Below are 15,938 nucleotides of genomic sequence, written 5' to 3'. Positions count from 1 at the left end.
ACAAAGAACATGCCCAAATCCACTCTACCCGAACCCGAGGCATCCAAGACAGACAAAATCTTCTCATTGATTTTTTTTGGTTGGGGGGGGGGGGGATTGGCCGAATATGTGTGTGTGTGTGTGTGTGTTTTGTTTTTGCCCCTATTGGAAATCCCCAAATTAATTTGGAAGATGTTATTGGATTAAAGCAGTTATTGGAGTATGACAAAAACTTTAATTAGTTATGGGGTATGAGAGTGTTTATTTGGGTGTGTCCAAGATCACCCTAATCATATGCATAAATTAAGTTCGCTGAAGAAAGTCTTTTGTTTATGTTTTTATATTTTGTAACAACCATGAACTCTTACATATAATACATTAGCGGAAAAAAATATTTTACATATAATTTTATGTCCTTCAACTCAATACTGAAATTTATATATTTGGGGAAGTATTTACAACCGTAAAAGCAGAAGCAACATATTTTCAATGCAACTTTTGTTTTTCGAGTACAAACACGGCATATATACACCACACCGTGAGTTTATTTATATCAAACTAGGGACACATACGGTTGTGTAATTGCAACAATGGCAGCAACCATAATGGCATCCACCACGGCCTCCTCCACCGTTGTAACCACCCCCTCCACTGTTTTAATTACCGTGTCCAACGGGGGGACGCCCTCCGTATCCACCACCGTATCCACCCCATCCACCGTATCCACCACCACCCCCTCCGGGGTATCCACCCCATCCACCGTATCCACCACCACCCCCTCCGGGGTATCCACCCCCTCCACCGTATCCACCACCACCCCCTCCGGGGTATCCACCCCCTCCGGAGTATCCACCCCCTCTACCGTATCCACCCCCACCTCCGGGGTATCCACCATACTTAGCATCCTCCAAACTCTCATTGTTCTCTACCAACGAAATAGCACAGGAGTTGTTAATGAGAATGATTAATGCATTACTTAATTAATATAAAATCTTAAATAAATAATGTATGTACTACAATGAAATTATGAGAATGAACATATAACTTAATTAGGCGTTACTACATATACTACTAGAAGGTGGCATTTAAGGTATGCTAAGAGCTAGGCAATGCTAATAGGCCGGCCTCAAGCACTATGTCTTTCAGTGTGGTATGTATTGTGGTTCTTGGTCGTAAGTAACTTTCGAAGTTACTACTGTTTTGCAAACGTATCTTGCAACTAGATTATTGCTACTGTTCCTAGCTTGTAGACATATTTTAACATCATGGAAATTTCAAAAACTAGGTACAAGAAAGAAGGTAATTAGTTTTATTAATACATTACGTATTTAATGTCAGACTCACCAACTTCAGCAGTTTGACTATCGGTCACGCTACTTTAGAAGAAATAACCAGAAGAGCAATAGCTAGGAGGAATCCCATAACAAAAAAGGTTTTTAAATGAGACATTTTTCTTGAAATGTTGAAAGACAACAGACACTTCAGAGGATGAGCTGAGTATGTGTATGTAGTGTGCTTCTAATTTATAGAGGATTGAATAGGAGATGAATGACGCACCATGTGGGGATGTTGGAATTAATACATCATCCACTTGTGTAATATAATTTATATCTTGTGGGTCTCCCTTGTTGAGAATTGCATGCAAAGCCAATTCAATCTGAACCGAATACTCAAGACCATATAAGGCCAAGTCCAATGGTACTTATCCCACCAAATATGATTAAAATTGTGATCCAATATAATATATGGTGCGACAAAACACTAACCCATCAATATTATTGCTATCAAATTTACTTTTCTATCCATGAGGAGGACAGAGAGGGGCAAAATAGAGAGTTGGGAATTTAATTTAATCAGAAAATGTCAATTTCCCCATACTCTTTTGTTGATGGCCTCTTTTGTTGATGGCAGCTAGGATAGTTGTCAAATTTAAAGTGTTTTTTTACACGCCTATACGAGTGGCGGGTGGGAGAAAATTCAGCTAATTGTATCTACTATTCTATTGTGATTTTGTGTTTTGGCGCACCAAACCATTAGACTCACAATGGATGTGCGTGATAATCTTGAAATCTATGATTAAGTAGTGAAGTTGTCATGATCAGATAGATTGAAATGGATTCTGATTGAATAGGGATATGCTGGTTATATCTTGCCGACATGGATCAATTAAAGTAATCCAGAAAAGCAGTAGACATGTTTTTTCTCCGGCCTGGGCTACCCCGGGGATATCCTCATAGGGATTAGGGTCCGCGGACCGTTGGATGTGTGATCTAACGGTTTGAAAATCAAAAGCAAAAAGGATGAGAGAGAAACTGAGATGATTTTGTATTTTTAAACCGTTGGATCACACATCCAACGGTCGCGGACCTCATCCCTATGAGGATATCCTCGGGGTAGACGAACTCCCCCTTTATTAATTTTGTCTCTTTGTGAAATTTGTTTTTTTGCCGGTTTCCAGTTCTACAGTGGGCACATGGCAACAAATAAAAGGGAGGGTGTGAGTTGGGGGCCCTTCAACTTCCATGGTGTAGGATGTTTTGAATTTTGATTGTATATAGCCCTGAAATTGGGTTATGTACGTTGTTTTGACTTGTGGTCGTTTGTAGCCCTGAAATTTAATTTAGTTATATATCTTTCTCTGATCGAGTAAGAACAAGAGAGGGGGAGAATTTGAGGGGCCTTCATTCATTCTAGGCTGACAACTACTTCGTTGGCAGCTTTTGGCCGCCATCTTTGACTTGATGTACTTTCTACGTTTGGTATGGCTGTTTTGTTTATTTTTACCATTGCAAGTGTAGGCTTTCTTTACTTTACTTTTCTTAACGCTTTCAAACCAAAGCCCAAATAATAAAGATAAAAAACAACTGCCTACCATAAATGGAGGACATGGACTTAAAATTTACATCATTTAGTGAGATTGTAAGGATGAGATTGGGCATACTTTATATTTCCAGAAAATGATGCTAGTACAAAAATCTACAAATATGACAATATTCTCAGCACTGAGCGCAATTGTATTAAACAAAAAACAAGTTATAAATGCTTTTCAGGAATGAAAAGCGATTCTGATTCTGATTCTTGTTGATCAAATTGACAAAGGTTTTGCATAATGAAATTTACGCGCGCTTGGCAAGGGCATAACTCAAGAATACATACACAGAGTACATGGAAGTTCAACATGAACATATTGATGTGGAGTGAATATAGGAGCATGTTCTGCTATTAAGGAGTATCAATAGAATAAGAGGACGCTTATTTCGAAAACCCCTATTATGAGACACAGACACAAACACACACACACACACACAAAAGAGAGAGAGAGAGAGAGTCATACGCAGGAACCATTTGACACTAGTTTGAGTAGTTAATAAGCTGTGAAATGGTTTTTCAGGAAAAAGAAACCTTGAGTCCTTGACTTGAAGTTGCACCGTAAAAAAACACATCGTAACATGAAGAGTTGATAATAGAAGTAATCTTTAAGTTCCTCCCAAGGAATATTTCTTTCCAGAAAAACTTTAAAATCGATTTCATCTTCATATCAAAGAAAAAGTGTTTGGTTCGTGGTAAAATGTTGCTAAAAAGACAGAAAAATAGCATTATTATGTGTTTTACTTATCCTAGTTTTCCTATAAATTACTAATCTCTTTAAATTGTAATCTAGAAAAACAATATATCTCGTCACCCTACAAAAACAAGGGAAAGAATGGTATAGGGAAGATGGTGCCAGTTTTGTAGTCAAATTGTATTTTGATTTTTGAAATGTTTACAAAGACATGTCATATCTCATAAAAATGTCAAATAAAAACTTATTTCACTGATACTATGTCAAAGATGTTTTAATGAATATTTCTGATAGTCTTTATTGATATAACCAGCAGATCTAATATAACAAGGGAGGGAAGTTTTATGACCAACGGCTGGGATTCAATATGAGGGGTATAAATCGAGAGTCAAAACTCAAGACACGTGGAAAAGAATTAATGAAGTAATTAAATCTAACGTGGATTAGGAATTAATGAGGTATTATTAATTAGATTATTAATTGTGAAATTAAAAACCCTTCGTTTATTTGTGGTGAAAACCCTTCGTTTTTACTTTTGTTCTCTCTCCCAGAAGCCCACAATGGAAGATAGAGGCAGAGCGAGAAAGAATTATAAGCAACCCTAAGTCTATCATGCCAGCAACATTTGTTTCCTTCAAAAGCCGGTGGGGTGCTGTTGTTTCTGCACAAACTCAATAATCCGAGATCCCACTATGTGGTTAACAGAATGGGCTCGAACAGCGAGATGTATATTGGCACAACCTTTGCAGTTCCTTTTGTTACACTTACAATTGGAGGTTGATTATAGATGTTGCATTCTTCTTCCTTACCTTCTTTTTCATGATCCCAATAGCATTTGTACAGTCCCTTACAAACATCACAGAATTGAGAAGGGCAGCTCTCCATTTCAAACCCGTAATTGAAGCGTGAGTTTGTTCTACACCTATTCACATGATAGCAGTCCCTTCTTTATGTTAACGTTTGATTTTATTGTCTTAGTTTAATCTTCGCGGGTTTTGTTTTCTTTTATGGGTCTTTTGGTGGGGTCAGGTACATGAGTGTACTTTGCAATAAGTTCTATAAAATACTCTACTTCTGTTTGATTATGATAACAGTTATCAATAAGATGATTTCCATAAGAAGTAGAAATATGATGGTTACTTGATTCTTTTTGTATTCATGATACGTCTTTGTTATTGTTTACATTGGGAAGTTATGAAGTCTTGATCATGGTAAATGGTTAATGGCATCAACCTTCGAGACATCCTTCATTAATTATTTTCACCATTCAACTCATTTTTCAGCCATGATTGAGGGAATCAAGTCACTTGATGAACTTGGCTATTATATAATGTCCACCCCAGTTCATTTGTTATTCAAATTTACTAAGTTTTGGTCCTGAAACTACTCTTTACATCCAAGGTAGGCTTACCACAAAGCACAAGTGGACACCCTACCCAAAAATCAAAAGTCGATAAGATGAAAATAAGATGTGTTGTATGCCATACAAGTTATGCCGATTAGCAAGACAAGAAAAAGCAAAAAGCTTTTAAGCATCAGTATTCTAATGTGACAAACACAACTGGAAAGTTTTTCTTGGCATATAAGTTTTCATTCATGCACAGGTTTTAAGGATATCCAATTTAGTATGTGTTGCATTGTTTATAGATTTCAAGTTTAAGTTTTTACTTGAAGCCTAGGTACTTTAAATGTGGTGTTATGCAGTGTAGCTTCTTGAACCTGTTGCACATTGTAAGAGTTAGAAAGTTGTCTTATAGAGGACCTACTGTGGTTACTAATACACTTCATGCCATGTCGATTTTGTTGCAAAGTCTAGGATTTTTAACAATGTATTAGGATTTTTTACGCTCCTAATTTGCTTCTTTGTTTCTTTAGGGACTCCTTTGGCAAACTTCGAGTATTGATCATGAACTGATAAGGAAAGAAACAAAGGTAGGGTTGTCGGCAGTTTGTGTAAGCAAATTTTTTTATTATTGGCTTGGTGCTTTTTCTCAAACATTTTTTTTTTCAACATGTGTTGTGAAATTTGTTCTAATTTTGCTCCTACAAGAACATCTATTGTGAAATTGTCATTGCACCCCATCTGTTGGTAGAGAACAACTCGAATTTATATTCTATTCGTAAGTCTCTATTTATCATGTTTTGGCCGAACTACTTATCCGAGACACAGAAGGGGATCTTTTGATTCACATGAAGACGTATGTTTCACTGATTTTTTTCTTCTTGATTTACTACTTTAATTTGATACACCTAATTAGTTATAAGTTTAGAGCCAAGGAACAAAGCTTATTCAATGACCAGCTGTCCAGAGCATTAGTCTTTTACCTAAGATATATTATTTTTTTGTATCACAAATTTAATGAGTTTATATAACGAATGTCCAGGATTGATTGTGGTGCATTTGCCAAGTATTTTTTTTAACAGTTCATTTGTTACGACTATATAACTTTTGTGGTTTATTGTCTCTATGTATTTTTGCTTTTTCTTTTTTCTTCTTGGATCAAATTTTCCTTTACATCTTTTGGCAAATTGTTATGGTTTGGGTTTAAAGAACTATATCTTTGGGGTTGGTTATCTTATTATAGCAGTTGCGTTTGCATATTGAATAAGTTTGTATACTTCAGTGTCCTTTCTTCTAGCTGAATGTTTAAGAAAATAGCTACTTTTAGTTGGGCATTTATGACTTCTTAAAGAAAATAGCTAATGCCTCTTCCATTTGAATATAAAATGGAAAAAAAAAAATCAAAATAACCAAATAACTGACATCTATCAACTTGAACCCTAGGTCTGCCGCTGACTGAACTGCAGTGGAAGACAAACTACAGATAGGGATGAGCCTTGCACTTCTATCACAATTGGCTTTCTGGTAAATATTTTCTCCTAGCTTTTTTGTTCGTTTTGGTTATCAAATTTTATTGGATGTCGTAGAATTAATTTAATGCAATTTCTATTATACTTATTTGGTTTGTGAGGCACAATAGTTTTCTTACAATTTTGTGCAAAATTAGAGTCATGGAGAATGACTTGAAATTGAAATTTAGGTTCCCAATTGCATACACGAACTTGCCCAACCAGGATGAAGATATGGTTACTTACAAGAGATAAGAAAGAGACTACAATCTATATAGGGTACGAATTGTTTTCTTGCAGAGTTCATTTCTAATTGTTATTTGTGTGGTACTACACTTACCTTCAGAAAGAGCTAAACACGCTTCACTTTTCTTTGCTCAAATCCAATGGCTAAACGGTTGGAAATTGTCGTTACTTAATAATAAATGTATATTCATAGTGGCATATATGATGTTTTAATTTTTTTTTTAAAATATGTTTGTGATTGACAGATTCATGTTGCATTTTTTTTTTACTCTCTAAATAACTTTTTTATTGATAAATAGAAGAGGACCGACAAAAAAAACTGAGGGAGAGACAAAGAAAAATAATAGGAAAATATTGTGGAGAAGTTTTGAAGGTAAATATTGTCGTGAAGGTGTATAATTTGGGTTGTTCATATAGGGATAAGTTTGTTGGACTTGGCTCTTTTATCAATTTATTTATCCTGCAGACCTAGGGTGATAAATCATAAAAATTGAAAATAATGTTGATTGGTTATGCAAGTTCATCCATCAAGACCGCAAGTAAAACATGAAATTGAAAGTTCGCAAAAGTGATTATCTCTTTTAAACTGCCTAGAGATTTGTCAAGATAATAAAATGCTTTAGAATCCTTAACTGTTAATTTTCCTTGCTTAATCTCTTTTCTTTTAGGTATTTTTCAGAACTTATTTGGCAGGTGAGGTGGTATTGAACATGGACAGGGAATGATACAATATTGTCATGTTTTTATCATTCATTTGTTTATTTTTATGGAATCATAAGGTGTGGCTTTGAATATTATGGTTACCGTATATAACCTTAGTCACACAAACCGTGCACTACCCCCCTCGCTCCCGATCTCAAACCGCGCTCTCGCGCTCTAAGAGCAAAACCTCCATAAAACCGCGCTCCGTAATTTGCAAAACCGCGCTCCGTAATTTCCAAAACCGCGCTCTCTATTTTAGTGCAAAACTGTGTCAAATTTCCTCCACAAACATGTCTATGCAGTCTTGAAATGATGGATTCAACACAAAGGATAAAAGAAATGAAATAGAATTTGTTGATTACCAGGGAAAAAGAAAAACATGAACCCCATTGTTTTAAGGTAGATAGATTTCACATAAAACTAAAATTCAAGCTTTGACAGAGTTGTAGGTCCTTGAAACTGTGAATGACTTTGAGTTAAATCCTTTCATAGAATGATTTGATAAACAAATCAAAGACGAAATTGTTTAATGGTTAAGAAATGGTTTGAGCTAAAAGAATGGTTTAGAAAGTTATTTTGGTTTCAGTGGACTATGTTTTGGTTTCTGGTTTTGGATATTGCCTTTTAAGTTTCAATACAATTATTTTTGATTGGTAACATACAACATGGCATCCTTAACTAATGTGCCCAATTGCCCATCCACACTTTTAAGATTAAATTATATGTTTATTTTCTTTTTTTGTAACTATATTTCATTTTATTTTAAATATCTAAGTTTTATTTTGTTTGAATAATTTTTTTTACTACTTTGTTTTACAAATATGTGTATTATTTATATGTTATATACGCCGCTCTCAAGGCGCTCTGAAACACAGAGCTTTTCAAGTTAGGCGCTCTTACGCTCCCGCTTCCGCTCTCGCTCTCGCTCCCGCTCAACGTTCTGGTGACTAAGTATATAACACATTGCTTCTTTTAGTATTGGTTATGCTGCTTCTTGAAATGATCATAGTTTTATGTGGCTCACCAATCACAACCTGTGCAATACCAAATCCCAGGTAATTATATTCTTCATGACTACTCTACTATCTTCTCTATTTTAACATTTATTTTAGGGAGTTTTGATCTCGAGATGATGATTTATTCGCTATTCGATTCAATCCCCGATCCTACCTACTGTATGTCAGTTGGGATATTCTCCAAAAAAATTAATCACCCATTTGTGAGTCTGTGCAATGTGGTTAAGGACCATCCATATAGCCGATTTGTGAGTCTTTCAATTGCAACTATTTGAACTTTGAAGTATTTGAAGGTATGTAGGAACTGCTTCGTCAGCCTTGACTGTCTCTGTGTATTATCTTACCATTATTTGGATTTTTTATAGTTGAACGGTAAATATTAAACACCATCCTTAGTAGGTTTTCTGTATAACATACATTATTAGTGTTGCATTAATGAAATTAGAATTTTTGAAAAATTATGTGTCAATGAATTTCTTGTATGCACTGTCTTGGGTATTCTTTTTTTTTTCAATTATAATGCTTTAATGGTTTTTAATCAGCATCCTGAGGACTAATAAATTATAATGTACAAGAGATTCCAGCTGCGACCAAAACTTGGAATTCTTCATACAAATAGGCCTGCTTAGATGGAAAACCTCATGGTTTTTTTTGTTCGCAAAAGTTCTTCACCTCTTGGTGCACATTTGGTAAGTTAGCAACTTATCAGTTTTTTAAGACAGTTTATGTTCAAGCTAAGCTCGGAGTGATAGTAATAAACGATATGTGAATCATAGGTAAGCTTATGATAGGAGATTTGCAGAGCTCAACATCGGAACGTGAATCTTTGAATGGTGTTGGTATAACATGTGGAACTGGGATGCTTCAAAGAACAATGGAACTTTCACGGCGTCCGCCTTAACAAATTGAAATCAAAGTTCTATGTAACCCAGGTCATGGAGGTGCTAGGATAGTCTGCCTAGGCCATGATGCTAACTTAATTGGTATCATGGTATAATCACATTGTGCCCTACTTTTGAGAAGCATTGTATAAAGTTTTTAATAGTCACTTTTTGAATGAAATTGTATCAAATAGTCGTCATAGTAATTGATTTATAGTTAATGTGTAAATGTAGTCATAGTAATTGTTAAATAGTTTGGTCACAATGACATTTCTTTTTCCCTAAAAATCAATACTAAATTGCTAATCACATGGTTCAAAAAATGGTTGAATAATATTTGATATTTATCGTTGTCATGTCCAGCACTTACAACCAGTTCTTGAAGAGATGAATGGCATATTTGCATATACGAAAACATGTACATCTTGCGATTATCAATTTTTTTTTTCCATCACAATAAATAATAAATGCATGTGGAATTTTAAATGACATTGTCGATGATGCTTCTTTATGGAATCAGTGCCGAAGGCACGAGCATTAACTAGTATATATACAAGAAGAAGCTCCATGAATACAGAAGATCTCCTAGATTCACATATCTAGGAAAAAATAATACACTTACTAAGATTACAAGATACTTGCTAATACTAAATAAAGTAATAAATATTCCAACACCCTCCCTCAAGTTGGTGCGTGGATATCGCACGTGCCCAACTTGACAAGAGAGTCAATAAACACCTTGCTAGCCACTGCTTTAGTAAGGACATCTGCTAGTTGGTCTTCAAACTTTACAAATGGAAAAGTAATAATTCCAGCTTCAAGTTTCTCTTTGATAAAATGTCTATCAATCTCCGCATGCTTTGTTCGATCATGTTTAACAGGATTATGAGCTATTTCTATAGCTGATGTATTGTGACAATACATATTCATTTTCACTTTTGGTTTAAAACCTAAGTCCTTCAACAAATTTCTCAACCACAACAACTCACATACCCTATATGCCATACCTCTATATTCAGCTTCAGCACTTGATCTTGATACTACTGGATGATGTAGTAAATGAAGTAGTCGTTAAATTGATCATTAAGGTCCTTTCAAAAATTATTTCCTTTTAGAAAACTTTCCAAGTTGCGTGTCATCTTCATATCAAAGAAGAGTTTTCTTTATGGGAATATAATGCTAAAAAGGACGAACAGAAAGATAACTTATATTGTATTGTATTATAACCTAATTTTCAGAGAAAGCACACACCCTCAAGAAACAAGGGAAAGAAAGGTATAGTCCTATAGGGATACAAAAAAGCGTGACGAGAGTAGCTGTCTAACAGAGACATTTCTTTTTGCATTTACTGCATTGTCGAAATTGAAATTCGCCTTGATTTCTGTATTGCATTTACTGTGTCGAAATTGAAATTCGCCTTGATTTCTGTACTGCTTTTACCCTCTTAAGTAGTGAATTGCAGATCAACCCATGTTGCTACAAGAGGATGTCTCACTACTTGCCAAAAGTTATTAGCATTTTTTAAAGGGAGTCTATGGCTGCACGATTGGTGAAACGCAGCAGGTGACGTATACTCTTTAAGTGTGATCTTCCAATTGAAGAGTTAAGCCACTGCAAATAACCACATATCCAGCCATACTTTGAAATATGTTCCCTTGTAGCAATGGTATCAAGTGCACGGTGTACCTTGTAGGTTTGCATATCATTACCTTTTGCTAATCAATTAATTACGCATATGAGCTTCAATTGCCCTTGCAACCTTAAAAACACACCTTAACGTTTCCATGGTAAACACCTGCATTTTCAAAGTTCAAACAACACATGCTCGACATCTTCAAACAGAACAATTAATCATTAGCTGCTACGGAATCAACAACCAATCCACAGTTATAATTTAAGAATTTATATCAACAAGATGCACTTACATTTGTTCTGATATAAATACAACCACAAGTAAATATCTTTTGAACACTAGTAAACAAACAAACAATTTCAAATCCTACCAAAACCGCATGAACTCGTACAAAACCATCACCTCCTCGGCTTCTTTGATGACGACTTCTTCGAAGAGTTCCCACGCTTCAGACTTGCATATGTGTCAGCATCCTCTTCGCCATCATCATCACCCCCTCTTCTTTTTCTTTTGTTCCCTTGCTCTTTGACTTTCTGCAAATATCATCAATTCAAATCATTATTGGTTGTAACTAAAAAAGTTCAAAAATAATTTGTGCAGAGTAGTGAGGATCACTCATTGACGCATGCATTTCCAAACGAGACTTAACAACCATTGGGGCACTCCTAGAATGGTGTTGAAAGATACTCCAGCAGGCTCAACAAATTTTCAAGAACTAAATCTGGTGACACTATCAACAGATCTGAACCCTAAGATGTAGCTCGTTAGAATTCACAATCAACAAGAACTGTTCATTAAATCATTGGGTTTTCATTACGACATTGGTTATTTCTAGTTCTATTTCTAGTTCAATGTTGGAACTGATTTATACTTTCCCACTAACTACGAAGAGAATAAAAAAAACACTTAAATAAATGATGATAACGACAGTAATACCGTTAGAGCCAGCCTTTTGGCCTGTGCCACACGCTCCGAGAAAAATAGAACTTCCTCCTCTTGAGCAGGAAACTCGGGAAGCTTTTTTCCTGAAACAAAATGACATGTAACAGAATATGCTTTAGTGATCAGTATAATCAAAACAGCTTCTGGGTGAAATGTGATTCTCCACATATAAAGACAGTCATGCATACCGATAAGCTTCTCTATCTGGATATACCACTCCAACTCATATTGATTTACTAGTGAAATAGCAACTCCAGATCGCCCTGCACGAGCAGTTCTACCCACTCGGTGAATATAATCCTGAAACACACTTTGAGAGATTAGCAGAAATAGGAACATCAAAGTATTTGAGGCGCGGATTGCTAACTAAAGATAAAGAGCAAGAATGTGCAAGTAATACGAAGCAAGACATCCTGTGTTTATCAGAGGCAGGTTTTGCAGGTTGGCCTTTTAAAGTGCCAATCTTCATCTGGTATTAAGGCCATTCACTATATGCAAACCACGCAAGTAGCAGAAGTGCACGAAAAACACTCCAGGAACTAGGTCAAACGAAGGATCTTGAGACTTTATACTTGTTGCCCTACTCCTAATTGCCAAACTATCCTAATGTCAAAAACCCTGATATCAATGAACTCACCTTAGAATTGGCCGGAATATCATAATTGATAACCATGTCTACAGAAGGAATATCAAGCCCTCGACTCGCAACATCAGTGCAGATAAGAATGGGACACTCCCCTGCCTTGAACTTGTTTAAGGCCCCAAGTCTCTTTGCCTGTCAAATGTTCCAGATAACAATATGAACAGAAGAGGTATTGAATATAAAAATTCCATGTTACGTAAACTTTTGACGTTATGCACACCATGTTATACTGGTTTTTAACACATTATCACTTTAAAAGAATGTGTGTGGGAGAGGGGGGCGCAAGAGCTAGGAAGCACGGATACGGATACGCGACACGGATACGACACGGACATGACCGGACACGACATTTTTCAAAAATATAGGATACGGATACGTCATGGATACGTTTGAATAATATATATATATATATATATATATATATATATATATATATATAAATATATAAATTAAAATATATAATTATATATATAAAATGACCAATTCAAACAAATTAAAATGGCAATTCTTTGTATAAATGTAATTCAAACACATTAAGCAACAAACTTTGTATAAGCAAATGCCAAATGCCAACAAAAGTTCAAAACAATACAATGGATTTGTCAATCAAGTTGTCCAACTTCAACTAAGTCATTTTCTACATCTTAATTCACTTCATCTTTATTCTCTTGCATCTCTTCTTATCTTGGATTTTATTTCCTTTTTTTTTTTTTTGTTGAAGTTCCAAAAAAAATTTGTGAGATTACTATTCCCGCGTATCTGCCACGTATCCCCCACGTATCGGAAAATAAAAAATTAATTAAAAAATCAGATACTCCAAATTATGCGATCCGACCATTATCCGGCGATCCGGGCGTATCCGTCGGGGATCGTCGATCGGACACGGATACTTCACCCATATAGAAGTATCCGTGCTTCAGAGCGCAAGAGTACATATACATCCATAAATAGATAATACGCCAACATCGGATGGTAAATGGCAATTTAAATGTCAAAACACACACACACACCAAAATTGAAAAAAAAAAAAGAATATGATGTAAAACTTGGCACGACCTAAATAATGGTTTTGAAAAGAATATGCACCACCAAGGACACCGACCAAATTTGTGCATAGAAATTATAGAGTACCTGACTCATTTGACCACTAATTGGGATGGCACTGAATCCCAAGTTTCGAAGAATCAAAGCCAGAAGACGCGTTGACTCACAAGTGCGAGTAAACACCATTGATGTACTTCCAGGTATATCGCTTAAAATAAATACAAGGTAGCAGTCCTGCGTGTGATTTTAAATTAAATAGAGGTTAGCACAGAAGAATACAGTTTCTGGGATATGTGACAATGAATACTTTGGGTTGGGATCACACTGAAAATCACAAGCCCCAAACCAAGTTAATTCTCAATAATTGGCTCAGTACACAGCTTTTAATGCCCAATTAACCCAAGATCCTGCAAAATATAGTGGAAAGAAGAAAACCTTGTACTTCGCAGGAACAGAGCGATACTGCTGCTTCAGAGTGTCAACAGTGGAATATTTAGAAGCTGCCTCGATCTGAATAAACCAGAAAAACTGAGAATTAGACTGTAACTGATACAATTATGCAGATAGTGCAACACCAAGCACTAGTTGTGCAAAGATACACAAACTCCTCAACCATAAAGAACACAAACAGATACGTAAAATAATACGGTAGAAAGAGAACACACCTTCACAGGATTTCGCAGACGTGCCCTTTGTAGTTTGCGGACCTAGAAACACAAGGTAACAGATTAGTGAAAGCTGATGGTTGTTACCCAAAGACATTAAAAATAATAATTAAAAACCATAGTCACAAAGCTTGAAACTATGAACTCAAGGGTTCCCTTTGTCATTACAAGAATTAGAGCATTGCAGATAGAAAACAGGAAAACTTGTCAAGACATGTACATCTTACCTTTTTTGTCATGGTAGCAGAAAATAAATATGTCTTTCACTCTCTGGGAATGGCCTTCAAAATGTTATCAATTGATTCCTCAAATTCCTCATTCAATAATCTATCTGCCTCATCCAAGACCTGCCAAATACAAGCAAGTCATAATAAATTGTTTGCAATGATAGATTCGCAGATGGAAATTAAGTTCCTGTATTAAAAAAGTTATGCAATGCCATTTAGAAATTAAAATAAAAAAGGAAAAGCACTTGAACCAGTAAGTGTTTGGAATGTTGTTCACACACATACCACTACAAAAAAAAGATATGGGACTTGGCTGGACAAAGGCGATACAATCTTCTAGGGACAAGAAACCACTATAAATTGCTTTCGAAATTAAGGGTGCAATTTTTTCATGTACAAAACATCGTTTGTTAAAACAGAACTACTAGGGACAAGCAGTCATTTGTTTCGACTTACGGTTTTTTTTAAAAAAAAGGTAAAATTCTCTACATTTTATTATCCTTTTTATCTTACTTTCATAAGCCACGCCCCTCCTCATAGCATCTCAAAATCCCCAGGCAATACTCCTACCGTTCATCCTCCCTCCTTGAAGGCTAAGTCGCCGATAGAGCGCATTCCAAAGGCGAAAGGCTTTATAGGAGGAAGCAAAAAGGTGGGCACTTTTATAATGAAGAAAGATATGTGTACCAAATTATTCTTGACATCAAGGAATTTCTCTCCAATTGTCCTTCTGGGACTTTGACCATTAAAGGGCTTCAATCTTTTGTAATGTAGGGTGTCCTGCTTACTGTAAAGCAAGAGGTGGGATTGAAACTATAAGTATTAAAATTTGGTCTGCGTTCCAAGCACCAATAAGTTGATGGAAAACTTTGCGCAGTCAATAGAATGTCATGTTTTAGATGTCATAATTTGTACCAAAGAATAACAAGGGACATCATCCAAAATAGACATATGACATATGTAGGGAAAAAAGGAATGAAACTGATTATCCGGGTTAATGATTTAACTTTCAAAAAAATCATATTGGGGAAGAAAAGTTAATAACCAAAGCTCATAGCAGAAAACAGAAAACATAAAACATTTCAAGTATAAGGGCATCTCCAATGGGGAGTGTAAAGAAATAGAGTGTTTTTTTACACTCCAAATATAAAAGGTTCTGTGGGGGGTGTTATCTTATGTAGGTAATAGTATATTAGCTAAAGAGAGGTGGAATTCCCCTCTCGCTATTAGATAAATAAAAACTTACTACTAACTTACACTCGACGTCAACAATGAAATAATTATTCGGACGTCATTTGAAAAACGCCCCTTTCTAATTCTAAAGTAATTTTTTTCCGGACGCTTTCCCGACGTGTGGCGTCAATTTAAATTAAAACACATACCATTTAAAATCTATTTTTTTACATTCCTCTTCCATTCCATATCCAGTGTAGATATTTATAATTTTATACAATTCCTATACAATTAGAGTTAAAAAATCCACAATGGCACCTTTAAAAAAGCCTGGGGGAAAAGGTGTAATTTTACACCCCCATTGGAGAAACCAAG

The 15,938-nt window shown here is 35.6% G+C and overlaps 2 protein-coding genes and 1 long non-coding RNA gene across 8 annotated transcripts in view; 1 reads left to right on the top strand and 2 right to left on the bottom strand.

Annotated features, from left to right (window-relative positions):
* Positions 1-385: 385 nt before the first annotated feature.
* Positions 386-15,938, bottom strand: part of LOC147522052 (uncharacterized) — a 98,398-nt gene continuing 82,845 nt past the window's right edge. The window contains exon 2 of the mRNA XM_086590737.1: positions 386-904. Coding sequence (XP_086446863.1) covers positions 636-904 — 269 coding nt within the window. The 3' untranslated portion in view covers positions 386-635. The remainder of the gene's footprint in view (positions 905-15,938) is intronic.
* LOC147522054 (uncharacterized) lies at positions 8,321-9,452 on the top strand. Its single transcript, XR_015194884.1, has 3 exons — positions 8,321-8,394; positions 8,931-9,044; positions 9,132-9,452. It is a non-coding gene; the product is annotated as an uncharacterized LOC147522054 (long non-coding RNA).
* LOC147522053 (DEAD-box ATP-dependent RNA helicase 10-like) lies at positions 11,068-15,323 on the bottom strand. 6 transcript variants are annotated; one of them, XR_015211992.1, is made up of 10 exons: positions 14,904-15,290; positions 14,391-14,510; positions 14,164-14,205; positions 13,934-14,008; positions 13,586-13,732; positions 12,449-12,586; positions 12,000-12,111; positions 11,806-11,894; positions 11,485-11,611; positions 11,372-11,402 (listed from the first exon to the last, which is right to left on the bottom strand). XR_015211992.1 is itself a non-coding variant. In XM_086590704.1 (9 exons), the coding sequence occupies exons 2-9, from the start codon at positions 14,400-14,402 to the stop codon at positions 11,268-11,270; spliced, it is 750 nt and encodes a 249-aa protein (XP_086446830.1). In that variant the 5' UTR covers positions 14,403-14,510; positions 14,676-14,799; the 3' UTR covers positions 11,068-11,267. The 6 variants fall into 6 exon arrangements, 5 of the variants coding, with proteins under 5 accessions (XP_086446830.1, XP_086446823.1, XP_086446846.1 ...); XM_086590704.1 differs by lacking the exons at positions 11,485-11,611; positions 14,904-15,290 and adding an exon at positions 14,676-14,799 and having other exon boundaries at positions 11,068-11,402; XM_086590697.1 differs by lacking the exon at positions 11,485-11,611 and having other exon boundaries at positions 11,123-11,402; positions 14,904-15,265.

Source organism: Coptis chinensis, chromosome 1, assembly GCF_015680905.1.
Source record: "Coptis chinensis isolate HL-2020 chromosome 1, ASM1568090v1, whole genome shotgun sequence".
Classification (NCBI taxonomy): Eukaryota; Viridiplantae; Streptophyta; class Magnoliopsida; order Ranunculales; family Ranunculaceae; genus Coptis; species Coptis chinensis.
Note: the sequence above shows the minus strand (reverse complement) of the source record. Positions and strands in the feature narration are given on the sequence as shown.